Below are 20564 nucleotides of genomic sequence, written 5' to 3'. Positions count from 1 at the left end.
TGGGTCCATGATACTAGGACAGAATCAGGGAAAGGGGTAGATGAGAAGAGCCCTCTTAGGGCCTCAAAGATTGTCGTACCCTGCCTCTGCAAAAGAGACCAAGTTTCATGGGATCAGATTGTGGATCTGTTTGTGAGCCCTGGGACATTGTTAAAAACAATAGCACAATCAGCTCAGAGCCTGGAGCCTGCTTCGGATTCTGTGTCTCCCTCCCTCTCTGCTCCTCCCCTGCTCACACTCTGTCTCTCTCTGTCCCTCAAAAATAAGTTAACATTTAAAAAAATTAATTTTTTAAAAATGTTTATTTATTTTTAATAAACGTGGGGCTTGAACCCATGAACCGCGAGGTCATGACCTGAACTGAAGTCGGACGCTCAACTGACTGAGCCACCCAGGCACCCCTAAACAACTCAATTTTTTAAATGAGCAAAGGATCTGAATAGATATTTCTCTAAAGAAGACATAAAGGTGGCCAATTAGCACATGAAAAGATGCTCAACATCATTAATCATTAGGAAACTGCCAAAAAACCACAACAAATCAAAGCCACAATGAGATTCCACCTCATACCCACTAGGATGGCCACAATCAAAAAGGGTAGACAATTTGTTAAGTGAGGATATGAAGAAACTGGAACCTTCATACATTGGTGATGGAGATGTAAAATGGTGTAGCCACTTGGGAAAAGTTTGAAGTTTCTTAAAATGTTCGACTTAGAATTATCTTATGACCATACAATTCCACTCCTGGGTATATACCAAAGAGAAAGGAAAATGTATGTCCACACAAAAACATGTCTGTAATGTTTTTGGCAGCATTATTCATAATAGCCAGTAAGTGGAAACAACTCAAATGTCTACCCACTGAGGAATGAATAAACAAAATGTTTATTATAGAGTATTATTTAGCAATAGAATATTATTTAGGATATTACTTAGCAATAAAAAGCAACAAAGTACCGATACATCTTACAACATGGATGAACTTCAAAACACTGGGCTGAGTAAAAAAAAAAAAAAAAAAAAAAAAAAAAAAAAGCCAGACACAAAAGATCACCCATTGTATCGATCTATTTCTAAAACATGTCCAGAACAGATAAATCTATAAAGACCAAAAGTAGATTAGTATGGGATTTCTTTTTCAGGGGATGAAAATGTTCTCAAATTAAATTGTGGTGACAGGTGCACAACACTGTGACTGCATCAAAACCACTGAATTAATATACTTTAAATGAGTGAATTATATCTCAGTGAAACTATTAAAAGTATAGTGGCGAATTCCGAAAGAAGAGTATGACCTGCTTAGGAAGGTCAGCCACTTTCCTGTGTACATATTATAAGAAACAACATCATCTATGCCGCATCTTCGTTGCTACTTTGGTGAATACTCTGATTACCTACCTGTTCCCATTCATGCTTTGTTAACTGTTCAGGGAGGGATGCACTCGTTTTGACTTCCCGAGGTAAAACAGTGGCGTTGAATTTCTTTTTCTTCAAGTTGGTGTCAGGGTCTCCATCTAAGGGGGTTGGTGGCATCAGCACAGATTTCATCTGCAAAGCAAATTCCCTCTTTAGTCGAACCCCAGGTTTCGTGTGCTGCACGCAGAAACTTCAATGCGAGCCGCCACTCTGTCTGTATCGTTGTGCCTCGACCCAATGAGACACATGATCACCTTTTCCATCTCACCTACCACTTTCATCTCGTGGAGCCACTGATCTCTGTAAAGTGGGCCTGTTACATTCTGTTGGTACATGTTTTAACTAGAGACATGGCCCTTCAGGGAAGGTTTCCCATTCGAGTTTCTAAAGGCCCCCAGAAGCACAGATGTCAGTGCTAGACGTGTCCTGAGGTCTGATCACAGGAAATGCAAGTTGCGAAGGGAAAACTCATCTCCCTCTGAGCCTTCACCTACACATGGGGCTAAGAGAGAATCGATAGGCTTTAAATTCAGAAATGCCTCTCGAGAGGGTGGCTGCCTTTCACGTTTTTTTCCAGGAGATATGGGAGAAAATACATCTGTGTTCACAAAAGTTCTCCAAAGGGACAGAGGTTGAAAACTTTGAAAGCCGTTCAACTTCAATGCCATGTAATTCACAGTCTGACCCTGCCAGCAACTGGTTACGTTCTCTAATCCTAGCAACAAAGGGGATGCATCCTTTGGAACATAAAATGTCTTTCTGATAGTAAAATGACTATGACAATCCCTTCTGTGTTCCCTTACTTAAACTAAGACTATAATTTTGTACTTGTTTCTTCGTAACACCATACCTTTATGTAAAACAATTGGAAACAACACTTCTGTTAATGGCAGGCACTTTGTCTCTTCTATAAACTAGGGTGTATACGAAATCTTACCTTTAGTTTTTAAAAATAAAATTGAATCTTATTCTAAGATCTTGTCATATTGCGATGGTTGGAAATTCAATCTCAGCTATTATCAGTGAGTTCACAGCCTACCCTCCCATCTCTCCCCAGAACATATCCCCAGGTCCTGAGCAGGGCAGAATATTCTGGGAGGCCGCTCTCGACTTGGGTCCATACAACTTCTGATAAGCTCACTGGGCGAGGCCACATGGTCTCTTGTACATGTGGCTTTGATGTTTTCAAGGCTACTTGGGATCAAGATACTTTGCCCCAGCTCCCCCCTAAGGTAGCACACCATCATTTTCTCCTGGGAACCCTACTAGCCATCCCTTCCTACACCCCCTGCCAGGGAGTGTAAAGAATACTAAACCAGAGTTTTATAAAATCTTCCTTCTCTGTCCCTCTGATTGACACCCCCCAACCCACCCACCTTACAAAATGCCTTTAATGAACCTAGAAGGAGGCAGTCATCAGGTTCCCCCATCCTACCCCACTCTGTTAAAATTATGCCACCGCAACAGGTATAAACAAGGAAACAGTGTCATCCCTACAGTTATTTTTTTTTTTATTTTTTTTTCAACGTTTATTTATTTTTGGGACAGAGAGAGATAGAGCATGAACGGGGGAGGGTCAGAGAGAGAGGGAGACATAGAATCGGAAACAGGCTCCAGGCTCTGAGCCATCAGCCCAGAGCCTGACGCGGGGCTCGAACTCACGGACCGCGAGATCGTGACCTGGCTGAAGTCAGACGCTTAACCGACTGCGCCACCCAGGCGCCCCTGTCATCCCTACACTTAAAGGGTACTAAGGGATGGGAAAGTGGAGGCTGTAAACTAGCCTTGAAAATCTACTTTTACAGTTCATCTAGTAGAGTTCCAAAGGCACTTTCATCACGGTTCAATTATATTGAATACAAGTATGTGCTTCCAGTTCAACCTCACTCTAGCAGGGGTAGAAGATACACGAAGCACACACGTCAAATGTCTACGTTTAAAACCAGGCTTATGAGTAGATGGAACGATGATTCTCAAAAGAGGTGAAGTTTGAGGTTTCCTGAGAAAATTCCTGGCCCCAAAACTTGTCCCCAGCGTATGTTTTGGTGACTAAAATTCAAACCTCAGGGGCGCCTGGGTGGCTCAGTCAAACATCCAATTTTTGATTTCAGTTCAAGGCATGATCTCATGGCTGTGGGATCGAGGCCTGCATTGGGCTCTGTGCTAAGAGCCTGCTTGGGATTCTCTTTCTCCCTCTTTCTTTCTCTGCATCGCCCCCCAACACCCCACTAGCATGTGCGCTCTCTCTCTCTCTCTCTCTCTCTCTCTCATTCTCTCTCAAGTGAATAAACTAAAAAAAAAAGAAAGGAAAAAGAAAATTCAAACCTCAGTTCCAAGTATCAGGAAAGAGAGGAGAGCGTTGAAGGAGAGAGCTTTGTGTTCAGAGCTTACTCTATGCTGTTTTCTTCATCTAGGTAATTGTATTTAATCCTCCTAACAATTCAATATAGTAGGTATTTTTAGCTTCCACACACGGGTGAGGAAACTGAGGCTTAGAAAACTTTGGTGCCTTGCCCGGTCACCCAGCCAGGAAGTGATGGAAGCAGGAAATAGAGCTGGCTATGTCCGTGTGATGTCAGAGCCTCACGGAGCTTACTAGGTCAAGGTGGCTCACATCTTAGGGTCTCCACAGACATAGGAATAGGCATTTCCAGGCCATGCTCTTAATATCTCAAAAAACTCTAGAGAGGGCTGACGGCTCAGACTAACTTCAGGAAAGGCAAAGTTTTCAATCTGATCAATTGGTGGCGGCTACTTAGCTGCTTAGCGCTGTCGTCCCAGGGCGGGTGACGGTAGAGTGTTGCCTTCCTGCCATGTGCTTGCCAATATTTGACTGACAGAAACATCATGTACCCTTGCTCTTGGCTAAAATCACATCCAGTCGTTATGTTAACACTGACTGTCTCGTGTGGATCAAAATATTTTATTGGGTCGATTATGTGCTGATATCATGAAAAAGATGCCTTAAACGTAGGGTGAAAAACTTATCGCAATTGAAGTACTTCTGAGAGTAAAGGGAGGCACTATTAATAATCACACGAGGACAACAGGGTCAAGGCTGGGTCAGATTCGGGAGGAGGTATGTAAAATCACAACAGAATCAGGAAAGAGGTTATAAAGAAGTTTCTATACGGTTTCGTATGAGGTCTGCCCTGCCTTCGTCTTAAATCTCTTAGGAGATATCTAACAAACAGTGATTGAGTATTTACTACAGCTTAGGGGCTGGAGCTATGTCAGTGAATTAGAGAAGCAGGGGAGGACGGTAAACAAACAGTACCCCAGCTCTTTATTCAATTCTGGTAACTGTTATGAAGGATATGTACAAGGGGCTTGAGAGCATAGACAAGGGGACCCGACCTAGTCTGGACGTCGTGGAAGGCTTTCCAGAGGAGGGGTGCGTTTAAGCTGAAATTGAAAGGATGAGAATTAGCAATAATATTATCTTTCATATGTACGTAAAGGTGTGAGGGCTCCAGGAACCCGAGGTGAATTTCTGTCTGTATCAAATTCAACTCCAGCTCTAGACTCCACTTGCCAAGATGGGTGAGAAGTTGACTATCCGTCTTGAGGGGTAAGGGTTCAGGTTTCTCACTAAGACCATAGGATCATCTGGTTCCAGAGCTGCTTCCGGTCCTCATGCTCACGTGGCACCTCCCGTGCCCCTGGTCTGGGGGCTTCGGCCGGGCTCCGGTACAAGAGGAAGATAATTCCAGGCCCTCTGCGAGGCCCAGCCAACGGGGCCCTTCACTCAGTGTGGGAGCTTGACAGGCCACACATAGCCTCTTGAAGGTTCTAGACATGTTCTTGCTCTGCTTCTGTTGTACTTAATATGACTACTCAGGTTTAAAATATTCCCCTTGCCAAATACCCTGAGCCATTTGAAAGTACAAGAGAAATCATATCAATTCAGAAATAAGTTGCTGTACGATTCCATTTATATGAGGCACCCAGAAGAGTCAAAATCAGAGACAGAAAGTAGAACGGTGGTCACCAGGGGCTGGGGAGAGGGGACAATGGGGAGCTGTTGTTTAATGGGTATAGAGTTTCGGTTTGGGAAGTTGAAAAGTTCTGGAGATAGATGGTGGGGGTGTCTGCACGACAATGTGAATGTACATTATTAATGTGACTGACTTGTACACTGAAAAATGGTTATGTATACTTTACCACAACATTAGTTAGAAATCTTAATTTCTAAAAATCAGGATTTGTCACTTTTAGAAACTATATGAAATGTCAACATTTCTTCATTTTCCACTTTCATCGTGAAGTTAAAATACATATTTTTTCCATATTTAGAAGTTACCCGTTTGGTTATTTCTCTTGCAATCACAGATTTTCTCAAAATTTGTACTGATCTCTGCAGAGCTACAACTACCAAAACACAGATGAATACAAAATAATAAGTGGAAAGAGGTATAAAACTCTGGGACAAGATTTATGTAAACACTGCTTCTTACTTTGTGTCTCTCTACGCGGTGGAGTAAATCCAAGTCTGTGGACTCTGATATCCCACCATGTATGACCAGGATTTCATTGTCAATGATGGTACCAATTGGGAGCCAGGTATAGACGTCCTCTAAGATTTGTAAGATTTGTTTCCCATGTATCTGTAAATAAGAGCTTGAGTAAGTTTTGTTTTTCTGATAAGTTCAAGTTTATCACAAAATCAACAGTTATCACGCCATGCAAAGGGAGTCAACATGGAATTGCTAACCCATCAGCATGCATTAATCCTGATACTTTTAGGTACTTTGACGGCTTGCTGACTCTGGAGAAGAGACCACCCCTCCCAGGGCTAGCTAATTCCTAGAAATCGGAGATGAACTGCCTTTCATATGCAGGTAGAGTGCCTTTCAACCAAACCAACCAATCCAGACCCCATGCCCCCAACCACCTCCGTTAGAGGGCTTTGGCACTCTAGGCCACTATTCCCGTGCCTTAATCACCCCACAGCCAGGCACCAGACAACTAAACACGGCCCCTATGCCCCAGAGCCTGCTGAAACTGTTCAAAGCAGCCAATCCTAAACCCTGATCCCTTCCCACAGAAACCAAAATGAAGGCTCTTGCCCACATTTTCCCCTCATTCCTTCTGCCTCCGGACCAACCCTGGTGCTTCCCCACACGGCCCCCCTGGTGCTGGGCCTGTGTTCTAGGGAACTGTGAGTAAAAATCTTCCTTTATGACAGTCGTTTCTGTATCTGCATGTTTTCCCATATGGAGGAAAACAAATCCTGGATACCTTTAATACAACAGAATATGTTCGTATCTATGCTAAAACTTACACAAAAGTCACAATGAAAAAGCTCGGTTTAGTCCAGGAAGCACTGTATTGGCATGGAGCCTGACTAGTTCACTCACCACTCTTCCTAAAGGCTCTTTTTTTTTTTTTTTTTTTTTAGTTCTATGTATAAAACGCAGAGAGGATGCAAAAAAAAAAAAAAAAAAAAAAGCATAGGAGTCTTACCTTATATTTACACAAAATTTCTTTTGTGAAGCCATACCTGAAAAAACAATGGTATTTAAACGAATTAAATGTTGACAACTCCTAACTTACAGGAGTCACGCCAAAAAGGGAGCCACTGACATCTCACCATCAGAGGTATCAAGAACTCCAGAAACTAGAGTGTAGTTGAAACTATTACTTACCCAAGTCTTTGCTAGGCACGATGGGAAAGAACAAAGGCAGCCGTCCCTACTCCAAAGGAGCTTATAGTATAGTTGGAGAAAGAAGATAAATTCTCATGAAACAATTACAAGGCAACTTAAGAGATATGTTGTAGGTATAGGATGTGTAGACACAAGTTCTCAGAGACGTGTGCTGTGGCAGCTGGGGAAACTGTGTAGGAGAATGCTTTTCATTGAGATAGAATTTCTCAGACAGCCTGAATCTTATAGTAAATGAATGAAGGCACAGGAAGGGGGGATGGGGGAAGGGACTGAACAGAGACAAAGAAAAGCCTAGAAGATAGTAAGTTGGCTCTTTGTACTCTCTCTGATAGAGTTCAGGTAATGGTATTCAAGATTTTCAAGAAACTGTCAGGAATTTTCACGCCTGAACAGCAGTCACTATGGGAGCTTTAATGATGGAAATCTTTTTTTGATTGCTTTCGTTGCCTCAGGATTATAACATATATTCTTAAGGCCCAACACAGGGAAGTCAGCACACAGCATACTCATTCCAGGTCTCCATGCAAATCCTGTCACGTCAGGCTTCTACAGTGTCATGCTATGTTTTCCGAGGGGAAGTCAGTCCTCACCAAAGACGGCTGTGTTGTGAAATGCAATGGATACCTTGCAGTCTTCATTTTTCTTGCCCTCTCTGGAATACCAAATACGGTTGACTACACCATCCTTCTGGGAAGCTTTTCTTCTCTTGGATTCTGTGACAATAAACCCTCTTGGTTTTCCTCGTGCCTTTCCGGGTATTCTAAATCCTTGGCAAGTTTTTCTCTGCCTAGCCTCGAATGCTGGAGTCCCCTCCGATTCTGTCCTAGGCCCTCTTCTCCCCTCACTTTCTCTTGTGGCAATTTCATCCTTGCCTAGAGCTTCGGGTACTATCTATGAGCCACTATTGCAGGACAATGCTGTAGGCCACACGTCATTTCTGAGCCCTGGACACATACACTCAACTGCCTACTCAAAAGCACTTCTAATAACCTTAACCCAGACTGAATTGACCATTCTCTCTCATGCCAACCTTTTCCTCTCATCATGTTCCCAACATCTGTGAACAATGCCACTGTACTTCCCAATTCAAGCCTGGAACCTGGAGGTTACCCTTTATTCTCTCCTCTTTCAAGTCCTCCATACGACATGACCAAACCTTAAATCATCCTTGCCTAAACTCCTCTTGAATCTGTCTACTTCTTTGCATCTCTATCCCTACAGCCCTAGCCTATGTGAGAGAATCCATCATCTATCTCTTCAACTACTTCCTAAGTGGCCTCCCACGTGCAAATATTTCTTCCTGCTGCATTTTAAAACACAAATTTTATGATACTCTTCTATGGTTTTTTTTGCTGTCCTTAGAAAAAAGTCCAAATTCCTTTGCACGATCCAACCATCTCTTATGTCTCCAGTCCTATTAGAGACCGTCCTGTCTCTCAGTCGGTGCTCCTGCCCTCTGAAGTGCTTTCATGGCTAAAAAGTCTTGTCTCAAGCTCTGCATAAATTGTCCCCTCGCTGTGGAATACCATTTCTCGTCCACCACCATGGCCCTTTCTGCGTTGCTTAATTTATCCTTCAGGTCTCAAGCTAATGCCATACTTCTATGAGAGAACCCTCTGTCACCCCTCAGACAAGTTAGGTCCCCCACTTTACAAACTCATCACATTGGAAAAACCTGTTTAACATAAGCCTTCCCCACTAGGTGGAAACTCTGTGAGGGCAGAGGCCCTGTCTCTTTCATTAACCGTTATAGACACTAGATAAATATGATTGGCTAACTGAATAAATGAAGGGCTATGTGGCACGCCCAAATAAAAGTATTGAGCTACATTATATCTAATGGGCCTCTGATGACAGTCTTGGATTATTTTTCATCATAGTCTCAGCATCTGCTTCCATACACTGAGAGTCAGAATTGAAACTCTATACTCAAGCCAGGTGCCGAAACTGCCCCAGAGACAAAACTAATCAGTTGCTGAGCTTTCATCAAGGCATCCAAAAGCCTAGGAGCAAAAGCATAAGGCATATCACATGTCATGCCTTCTACTGCCCTACAGCCAACTGGTAAAGGAGGGGTGAAGGAGGAAGAAAGAAGGGAAAGGGGAACATCTATCACCTACCGTGCCTTTCAGCAAAATTTGGGAAACCATTTAACCGATCTTTATTCCTCAAACCTCCAGTGATTCAGAGAGTTGAAATGCTATGTTACAGCTGTTCTCAAATATGTTTGTGAGCAACTATGCCAGAAGCAATCACCGTGTCATAAAAAATATACACATCAGTGAAAAACACAGTAACGGTTTCTGAGACAACATCCGAGGCAAGCCAAAAGAGCAGCAACAGAACGATTTCATCTAAGCCTGCTCGTGGAAACTACCACACCGCCAAAGCTGGCCTAGCACATCCACCCAGGAAACCATTTGGCCTGTGATGGTAGTCATAGGAGGAAGAGAAAGAACATTAACAGAAGGGAGAAGCGGGGACAGAACTGGAAGCAAAGATGGGAAGAGGACTTCAGAGTAACTTATAGTCACTCAGTAGAAGACTGAGGTGGTAAATAGAGGTAAGAATTGAGGTCTCCCTGGAGATTCCCCTCATCCCTACTTCTCTACACTCACCTCTAACTCTCTGCAAGGAACTAAACATGGCATGATTTTTCTGAATGGGAAACAACAGAGGAAATCTAAAGGCCTAAGTTACCTCAGATTCATCATAAAATCTTCATGGTTCCCTCTGTTCAAGTGCAGGTCATTGGGGTAGACAAGAAAACTCACAAACAGGATCATTAGGATCTCTATGGAATTTCTTCCTCGATCTACAAAATCCCCATTAAAAATATATGAGTTGCTCCCTGAGGGGAGACCATTCTGTGGAAGGAGGAGAGGGGGAAAAACAAGCAGTTAAAAGAATGTACTTTTAAAGTAAGGCTTTGTACCTAACGTCCCCGTGAATATGGAGAAAAGAGGCTGAGTTAGTTCCTCCACTGGGGAAAATCTGCTACCTTGAGCTAGTTTCACTCTTCCAGGGCAGGCATCTCCTACAAGGGACCTTGGAAGTGACGCATTAGCTTGAGACAGGAAGATTCCAGGCGTGGGGCTGGGGGATGGTGATTGCTCTTTCTACGCACTACCTACTATGAGTTTTCTCTGAAAGGAGCTGATTTTTGTCCTATCGAAAATGGCTACTCCCATCTCTTCCTTCTCCGTTGAAAAGAGAGAAACTTCCACCCAAGGAAGAGCACCGAACCAAGAGCCCAGTCTTTCACTGTAAGAGGCCCTATGTTTCACTTCTTGTGGCCGTGAATCCCTCAATTTGCAAAAAAGGGATGACACTATACCCACCCCCCTCCCCAGATCGAATGAGACAATGGATATGAAAATACTCGGTATGGATATGAAATGGATATGAAAATACTCTTGCTCATGAGCAAGGCTGATAGATCACCAGAACACTCTGATACAATCACGCCAGGTGTTGAGAGCTGGCAGATATTGTGACCGCTCACCGATCAGGCTTGAACTATTTCGATTATCACTCCTGGACATGAGATAATACTTGTAAACACAGTGTTGGTACGAAAAAGAACTGGGATCAGGACAAAGGTCTGGTCTTTATAATAGTCCAAATGTTTAAAAAGTACATGACAAAGAGAAAAATGTAAGTACTTATCTACCCAAATGTACGTCCCCCTTCAGAAAAGTCACCTTCAGGAAATAATGCACATATTCTAGTTACATTAATCTTTTTCCAACTGTTTTCAGAGTCCTCTTTTTTAGATTTCAAACTACAAAAGAAATCTTATTACTTTATAGTCACCGCCCGAGGATTTATATACATTTCAAGTTGTTCATATCAATATAATAGAAGTAGTTGAAAAAAATATAATACAGGTTACAATATATGACTTACAATATAGGATTCCAAAAACCATCATGCAATGTCACATGTTCCGAAGAGAAATGGAAACAAACAAACAAGCAAGCAAGCAATAGTACAGTACCCGGGGCCAGAAATAAGAAGACTTATTTGCTAGTCCAACTTCATTATTTAATCTTTGAGCTACAATTTCCTCATCTGTAAAATGGGGACGATAACTTCCATGCCTAACCATACAGGGCTACTTTGGAACTCAAATGAGGCTGCGTGTGTACAACTGCAGGAAAACCACAGAGTACCGTACAAATGAAAAGATTCATTTTATTCCCACCTCCGCGTTATTTCTAATTTTAAGGTCCCGTTATTTGACATTTTCTAATATGCTAATTCACATAACTTTATCACGTTAGGCTTAAACAGTATGAGCCAGTTGCAAAAATATAGGTTCCTGCTTCTCAAAACTCAAAGAAAAATGGAAGGATTCTGCAGCTCTGATACTCTTCCTTCCCCAGCCTTCACCTGGTGGGGATGAGTAAGCCAGAGGAATCTTGGGGCTGTTAGAGGCTCTCTTGCGATTCCAGGCCTGGACGGGGCTAGAGGAGCAGCAGAGAGCCCTGGCATGGAGGAACTGGGCCTGAGGGGACCTGTGCACCCCTTGATTAAGGGGAGGCCCTGACTCAGAGCATGGGGGAGGGGGAGCTGGATCTTACTAGAAGAAAGTATAGGGAAGTTCTTCCCTATTTCTGAAGCTAAAAGAAAACTAACACTTGCATTTAGGGATACCTAGGAACATAAAGACTTCCTCTCACACTCTTGATGCAGGAGTAGCAACTATTGTGCCTACAACTACAGAGAGGCCTTCTATTCTAAGCAGAGAATAGAAAATGAAAATAACCTAGAGGTGCCTGGGTGGTTCAGTCTGTTAAGCCTCCGGCTTCCGCTCAGGTCATGATCTCACGGTTTGTGAGTTCGAGCCCCGCGTCGGGCTTTGTGCTGACAGCTCAGAGCCTGGAGCCTGTTTCGGATTCTGTGTCTCCCTCTCTCTCTGCTCCTCCCCCGCTCATGCTCGCTCTCTCTCTCTCTCTCTCTCTCTCAAAAATAAATAAACATTAAAAAAAAGTTTTTTAAAGAAAATGAAAATAACCTAGTACTTAAGGGGATCTAGTAACCGGAGAAAAGCAGACCAATCAGATCTGCTAAAGTTCTATCCCCTAATAAGCTAGAATTGTTGAAGGAGACAGAGGACAATTTTATTTAAAAAATAATAATAATAAGAGGACCACAAAATAAAGAACAAAAAGGTAATAATTCTTAGCATTTAAAATGTGCTATTCAGATTTAAAATATCAATATATTAGAGCTAATTAAAAGAAATAATGATTGGAAAATACATTATTGACCTGAAAGATGAAAAATCTCTTACACAGATTAAAAAGCAAAATGATGGAAACTGTAAGGAATGAGTAAGAAATTAGAGTTCAGAGCCAAGAGAACTAATATGCCAGTAATAATTCCAGAATCAAGAAAGAGGAACAGATGGAGAAGAGGCAAAAATTCCATAAATAAGAGAGGGAGACTTCTATGGCTAAAAAGAGACTTCATCCTGAAGTTTGAAAGAGCTCACGAATCCTATGCACAATTGATGAGGGGAAAATATCCCTATTACCTGGTAAAAATCTTAGAAGCTGCTAGACAAAAAGAGCAAGTTACAAAGGGAAAAGAATCATCCTGGCATTAGACTTCTCACATGCAGCAGTGGGAGGTAGAAGATGATGGAACAAATCTACAAACTAAAGAGAGAAAAGGACTATGAAGCAAGAATTCTATATTGGCCAAGACATCATTAACTTCCTAGGGTGATAGAAAATATTTGCAGATGTGTAAAGGGTCAAAAATCAGCAGCAACATCATCGGGGTGGAAGAAAGACATATGTGAGTATGTAGTGATCTAATACCACAAAAACAATGAACATGTATTGATTGTGTGTTATGTGCCATACACAATTTTAGATGCTAGAAACACAGAGGTAAATACTACAAAGTCCTTGCATTCCATGAGCTTGCATTCAGAGAATATAGCACCCACATGCCCCACAGAGGAAAACACTCAAGAAAATATCCTAACCAAATAACAGCACAATACAAAAAAAAAAAAAAAAAAAAAAGTTCTCAAGCCAGGGAAAGACCCAAGAAGAAAGAATATAGATGTGAACAACAAACCTTTCAATGTAAATCAACAGTGATAATGTGGAACTTGCATTTAAGTACTAAGCAAGGATTCTGGAAATAAAAGAGACATACTATGAAGAAAAGCCTAATAATGGTCAAGAACTAAAAATATGGCCTGAGCAGTAACCAGAATTTGCAGGGGAGCTCCACAAATCTCATCCCAATGGGGGACATACATGGAAAGTGTGACAATAAATACATTTATCTTGCTGGAGGAGAGGGAGTATAATGGTGAAAGAAGAAAGTTATAGCTATTTGAGAAATATATACACATACATTATTTATCAGAAATGTCAAGAATGGGAAAACAACTACTAATGAATGAAAAGCACAGTAAAAACGTCAAAGAAAACAATAATAAAGAAAACTTTACCAGAACAGCAAAAAGAAAAGGGAGAGGATGAAAGCAAAGTGAAGTAAATAGTAAACAAAGAAGAAAATTTTTCAAAAACATCTGCTGTTATACTAAATGTGAATGGGTTAAATTCTTCCATTAAAATATCAAGATTACCAGACTATATTAAAATACAAAACTCCGATAGATACATTTTGAGAGAAAAACACATCAAAAATAGATAAAGGAAGGTTGAAAACAAGGTAAATACAACAAACAGAAAACAAAAATGTAAATATTGATACTAGACAAAGTGAAATTTAAGATTAACAGTGCTAATAAACACGGTCACAAAGCAACAATATATAATAGAAGGCACTTATAAAGAAGGTACAATTCATGAACTTGTATTCAATAAACAAAAGAACACATTTTTCCTTCATATATTTAACTATTATAGATGCAAGAAGAAACTGTTTAAAAATACAAACACAGTAAATTATTCAGATTGAATTATTGGTTTAAAATAACATCTACAAATTCTTGACACACCCTTTAAAAGATGAAGCCTAACTTCCCTCTTCTTGAATGTGGGTTGGATTTAGTGATTTGCTTCTATGAATTGAAAAAAAGAAAAAAAGCAGGACTGATGGTGTGCAGCTTTGGAGACTAGGCCATAAAAGACACTACAGCTTCCTTCCTGCTGTCTCTTTTGCATCACTCACCCTAGGAAAAGTCAGATGCTATGCCATGAGAACACTCAGATACCCTGTGGAAAGGCACATGTGGCCCTTTTGCCCATAGCCAGCGAGGAGCTGAAATGCTGTGCCTGCAGCCATGTGAATTAGCAATCTTGGAAATGGGTCCTTGAGCCCCAGTCAACCTTTCAGATGACTTCAGCTCTAACCAATAGCTTGCCACCGCATGAGAGACCCTAAGCCAGAACCATTCAGCTAAGCTGCACTCAAATTTCTGACCCACAGAAACTGTGCAATACTAAATGTTTATAGTTTTAATGAACTAAGTATTGGGGTAGCTTGCTACACAGCAATATGTAACATACACATTTAGACAGATACAGTAGAAACTGAATATGTGGGGAAATTGAATATTTAGGGGCACCTGGGTGGCTCAGTTGGTTAAGCATCAGACTTCGGCTCACGTCATGATCTCATGGTTCGTGAGTTCAAGCCCCACATGGGCTCTCTGCTGTCAGCTCAGAGCCTGCTTTGGATCCTCTGTCCCCCTTCTCCTTGCCCCTCCCCCCCACTCACAGGCGCACTTTCTCTCTCTCAATAAACATTTTTAAATATTGAATATTTGATCAATGAACTTAATTTAATAAATGGATATATGAAGAACTTTACATCCTACAAATAGAGAGTATAATTAATTCTTCATATGTCTAAGGACACTTTATGACAATTAATCATGTACATGATTTCAAAGAAATCCTGAATAAGTTCAAAATAATAAACATGTCATAGGATATAGTCTCATGTCATAATCCAATAAAATTTGAAATAAATAATAAAAATATGATTCCAAGAATTCTAGCTCCTTTAATTAAGACGCTTGGAAATTAAAAACGGTAGTGTTAATAAGCATTAGATTAAAGAGAAAATTAAAAGCAAACTTACAAGTTCAATCGAAGACTCAATTAAAACTAACATTAGAAAAGATGGGTAACCTTAAATGCCTTCATTATTAAAGAGGATGCACATGAAAGACTATTCATCTCAGGAAATTAGAAAAGGAACAATAAAATCAATCAAATAAAGATAAAAGCTAAAATTAATGAAATAGAAAACAAACAAAAAAGAAAAAAATACATAAAGCCAAAGGACGATTCTTTGCAAGACCAATAATATTGATACTCATCATGAGCCTGACAGAGGATGAGTGAAAAAAGAGAGCATTACAAAATATGAAAGATGAAAGAGTAGAAAAAAGACATAAAGACAGAGAAGTAGATAAAAGAAGTACATATATGTAAACAATATGATGCCGACATCTATGACGTACTTTTACAGTCTAGAGAAACGGAAGATTTCTCTGAAAATAAGAAACTATCAGAAATGATTCAAAAGAAGTAAAAAACTTGAACAGTGCATCTCCTTGTGGCTTTCTAGCAGAGCTGTATCTCCATTTTCTGTTCTTTTTTCTTTTTAGTGTTTATTTTTGAAGGACAGAGCAGGAGTGTGGGGGGGGGGGGTGGGGAGAGAGAGAGGGAGACACAGAATCTGAAGCAGGCTCCAGGCTCTGAGCTGTCAGCACAGAGCCCGACACGGGGCTCGAACCCATGGACTGGGAGATCATGACCTGAGCCGAAGTGGGACACCCAACTGACTGAGCGCCCCAGGCGCCCCAGCTCTATCTCCATTTTCAAGAGCAAATGGTTTTAATGGTATTTAAACCAATGATTCATTCCCATCCTTGAGTGCACACTGAATTCACTTGAGGGATTTTTAAAAGTCCCCGGGTGGGGGCGCCCAGCTGGCTCAGTCAGAGGAGTGTGGGACTCTTGATCTTGGGTTATGGGTTGGAGCGCCATGTTGGGTACAGAGATTAGAGATTACTTAAATAAATAAGACTTTTTTAAAAAGTTTTTTTTAAGTCCCCAAGTGTCTATCAGAGTCTGAGAGTAGGACTCACATTCAGTACTTTTTTTTTTTCCAATTCCCTTCGGTGACCACAATGTCAAGTTTGAGAACCAGGGCCTTTAATTATTCCAAACCACAGAAAAAGATGAAAATCTTTTCAGTTCACTTCACGAAACCAGCATAACCTTAATACCAAAATATGAGAAAAGCATTTAGTGGTCTAAAATTATATTTATTTATATTTTTAATTTTTTAGTTTTGTTTAGAGAGACCACAAGCACATGTGCACATGCACATGCACGAGTGGGGGAGGGGCAGAGAGAGAGGGAGAGAGAGAATCTTAAGTTCCACGCTCAGTGCAGAGCCCGATGCAGGGCTCGATCCCACGACCCTGGGATCATGACCTGAGCTGAAATCAAGAGTCAGATGCTCAACCGACTGAGCCACCCAGGTGCCCCTAAAATCACATTGATTGTATCTGGATAATAAACCTGTTTTCCAGTAGGATGACAAACTTTCTTGCATTAGAAACTTCTCATCTCCAGTTAGGCCAAACTTTGTAGGTATTTCACCTCTACTATGAGCAAAGAATAATGAATTCCTTTAGCCAAACCTAATTTTAAGCCCCAAATAGTAATGGTCACCTAGGTCATCCACCTTATACAGCACCGTTGACACCCAGTGAGTTTTAACCTTTTCAAAAAATTACACATGTTGTCAAAAGGCTAAGATTTGCAATAATGAAGTTCATTCAATAGAATATGTCAGAGTCTCTGAAAGTGACTCTAAAAGGCATCTTCAACGTATACTGAACTCCTGTACATGTTAAGCCTCTCAGAACAGACACTTCAAAAACGGCAAGGTTTATTTGAATGTATAAGATCTGTCCTACTGGTTCAGTATTAGTCATACTACTTTATACATATGAGTTCAAATACATTTTTGTCTTAGAACAGCAAGGAAATTAGAAAACCGATGCGAAGATGAGGAGCTAAGTGTCCCTGTATGTAAACTCTCTAGGACGTCTGGGCTTCCGACTACTGAGATTTGTCTGGTTTTCCTTCAAAGAAGCAAAAACTGCTGCTGTAACCCATCCTTCACTCAGTTCCAGTAAACCAAACTCTCTGGCTTATTCTGTAGCTAATATACAACAAATCGTCTATGGCATGGAAACGAAGTTGACAAATACAGAAAACCCAGGGCAACTACAAACCCTGAACAGCATTCAGATGACCCGGAGGGGAAACACTAGCAGACCACAGTTAATTAACTGGAATGGAGACAAAGACAAGATGTTTCCCTATATTCTCACCTATTTCCTGCTGAAGTATTTTACAATCAACATCTAGAAGTTATGCCTTTTTTTTTTTTTTTTTTTTTTTGCTCAAACAATAACCTCTGGACCTCAACTCCGCATTATTTTAATTGTTATTTCTTTTGCCAACCCTGTTTTAGAGATCTGTTCTTCTGATTGCAGCACACTGCCTTCATCTCAAAAGAAAAGGAATTGACCACTGTGTAGTATGGAGCGTATCAGTGAGAGAGAAAAAAGAAAATATTTAATGACCTTCTCGAGTGGAAAATCATGGGCACGGGGAGTGGAGAATGGTAGGGAAGAGAGAACGAAAAGGAAAACAAGGTGGCATGGACAGCATCAGTGTGACATCCACAGGGTTAAGAGTTAATTCACTTCTCTCTGTCCATAAACATCTCTTTTTCAGCTTCAGGAGGTCTCCACTCACAGCATCAATTTAGCAAACTAATTTGCCAATACTTGATCTAAAATTCCAAGCTTTCCATTCAGTGAGGAAAAGTCTCGTAATTTTAGCAAGGCTAATTAAGGCTCTGAATGAAGTATTTCAAATCGGTCACTCTAATTAAGCAAAAGTGGCTGATTAAAATTAACCTTTTCAGAAAATAAAATCTAAAAATAAACCTAACTAATGCTATGTAAATTGCTTCACTTGATGATATTTGAAGCCATATAATGTTGAGATGCCCTTTTAGCAAAGGTCTGTTACAATGTGGTATCCAGAGGAAAGAATTCTTTTCAAACCCGGATAGGATTGCAGCTGAAAATGTCTAGCCTAGTCTTAAGGTGCTCCATGGCAAAATTTTTAAGGACGACCGAATATGAAAGAAACCCAAATCTCAAAACCAATAATCGAAAGCAATCACTGGTATGAATCCCATCGGAGGAGGTGACATTCAAGACAGTCCGTTCAAGGAACTTCAGTAATTTAGTAAGTGCCTAAATCCCAGTCACTAATACATCCCACCCTGAACTGTCCTGTCTTTTCATTAGTTGACCTTCACCACTAAACTGTAAGGTCTCTGGGGCTAAAAACTGCACCGTAATCAGACCACACTGCCAACCCTTAGCAGAGTACTTCATTCATACCCGGTGTTAAATAAATACACGTGAAAGGAATAGAGTGCATATTTGTCTTTGTGTCTTCTCAGTTTTTATATAGTGCCTTGAACACTGCAAGGATCAGACAAAAGTTTATTAAATGAATAAATTAGCGGATAGGCTCGCTTTCGTGTAGATTGGTTATAACGATACAAGTCTTGAACCAAACCAACCACTTGGATGAAAAGAGTGACATAGCAAGGCACCTCAGGGATCCTACACTGTATGGTATGCCTTTGGTTGGCCTTGGGCCAGCCCTGGCCTGCAGCCTACTCACCCTAAACCACACGAAAGAGCCGACAAGGAAGAAATTGCCTAGCAAGACGTCAACTGAAAGATGAGTAACAATTTTGCCTTCATTCAAAGCCTGGGGGTTTCCCGGTTTCTCTTTGGGGCTGACTGAGAGGAATCGGAGCATAATATAAACCGTAGTGATTTATAGCTCCAAAAATCTCCAACGGGAGTATTTTGCCAAACTATCCTCTGCGATTCAAGTTCAATCAAAATCTGAACAAAATACATTTGGATAAATCAAATAATCCATAAGTTGCTAATTTTAATAAATTAATTAAACCATAAATTAAACAGGGATCAGTTAAAGCACGGTCACTAGCTGCTTCTAAATAGAAGACAGAGAGAGCCCGTGGCTTACACTGAGGTGACTCAGTCCTGCGCGCTCCTATGAATGAACCGGAGGAAAGCACCACGCGCAGGGCATTACGTGTAACCAGGAATCAAAACCACATTGTTGATGCTGTGAATATTGCAGTGAGCATCGGCCACCATCACCGAAACTCTACCATTGCCTGAAGCAATCGAGAGATTGCTCAGGTCAGAGTTAACACCAGCTGTAATCCCTGCGCAGCCACCCTTGTATCTGAGGCCACCAGGGAAACCCACCCCCCACCTCCCCTTCTCTCGCCTTATTTGTAAGATGTTCTTTCTTGCCTCCTCATCTCTTTCCTGGCGCATCATGCTTCTCTCAACTAATCTTTCTTTATTTTGTTTTCACGTTCTTTCATGCTCCGATACCTAAGACCCCATAGTGATACTCACTCATACCGTAAGCATTGCTAGAGATGAATTTTCCGGATCACTGAAGCTTACTCCTTTAAAAACTAAAATGCGTTTTTAAATTACTTTAACCATTTTAACTAAGGGTTTGGAAAGTGTGCCGTCTGTTCTCTTTACTTCTTAACAGAGCGCACGCCGGAGCCCCTCGACACTTTCTTGACCATGCAGGCTTGTCGATCTAAGCATCCCCTCAGGTCCTGCTGAAAAGGACGGAACTCTCTTCCCTGCATATATTTCCGACCTTGTGCTAACAGTTCTAGATCTCCTGTGCCATTTAAGAGCTCTGCTTTTCATTGTTGTCCTTGTTTCTCACTTCTGCCTTTCCCCTCCCCCTCCCTAAATGGCCGTGGGGTGGGAAGCCACACAGGCCAACTTGGACCAAGAAGGTGTCAGGATGTGATATATGTTCATAGGTCTTTGAGTGATGCCCCGGGGCCCGTCCGCTCAGGAAAGTTCACTGGCTTTGTGACAGCGACTTCAACAGCTCAGAGACCCTTTTTCCTTCATTGTGGGGCCGGGACCATAGGAGTGTTACGTAAAGGTAAGTCAAGGACACGGGAGCTCGTCCTCCGGATAGGCCGGGTGGCACCATCATCTGCATTCGGGTAGAAACACCGTTTCCCCGTAGTCTGTGTGCCTGGTTGCAGACCGTACTCCACCCCTGCGGGCCTACCCTCAATCCTCATTTAAACTTCGGACAAAAAACGAGACAGAAACAGGGCAAATGCTGACTTTCGCGAGTGACAGCATCCTGTGAAGGAGCTTCCTCAGACATCTCTGTGCGGCTGCCCTTTTATCTCCAGGCCTGCAACTCGGGACGCCCACCAGGCCCTTCTCGACACCATTAACCACGGCCCCTTTTCAAGCTTCTTAGAGTGGAACCTTGCTGTCCTCAGTGGCCCTTCCCTCGGTTTTCCCTCTCAAACCAGGCAATTTCCAGATCCTCGT

General features: G+C 41.5%; 1 protein-coding gene across 4 annotated transcripts in view; it reads right to left on the bottom strand.

Moving 5' to 3' along the window:
* The window catches only part of PPEF1 (protein phosphatase with EF-hand domain 1), a 108854-nt gene that overhangs the window by 27625 nt on the left and 60665 nt on the right, over positions 1-20564 (bottom strand). For all 4 annotated transcript variants that reach the window (XM_045471524.1, XM_045471522.1, XM_045471525.1 and 1 more), the window contains 4 exons: positions 9788-9954; positions 6885-6921; positions 5876-6025; positions 1401-1550 (listed from right to left, as the gene is read on the bottom strand). In XM_045471524.1, the coding sequence (XP_045327480.1) occupies positions 1401-1550; positions 5876-6025; positions 6885-6921; positions 9788-9954 (504 nt within the window). The remainder of the gene's footprint in view (positions 1-1400; positions 1551-5875; positions 6026-6884; positions 6922-9787; positions 9955-20564) is intronic.

Source organism: Leopardus geoffroyi, chromosome X (assembly GCF_018350155.1).
Source record: "Leopardus geoffroyi isolate Oge1 chromosome X, O.geoffroyi_Oge1_pat1.0, whole genome shotgun sequence".
NCBI classification, from domain to species: domain Eukaryota; kingdom Metazoa; phylum Chordata; class Mammalia; order Carnivora; family Felidae; genus Leopardus; species Leopardus geoffroyi.
The sequence above is the reverse complement of the archived record's forward strand: the minus strand, read 5'-3'. Positions and strand labels throughout refer to the sequence as shown.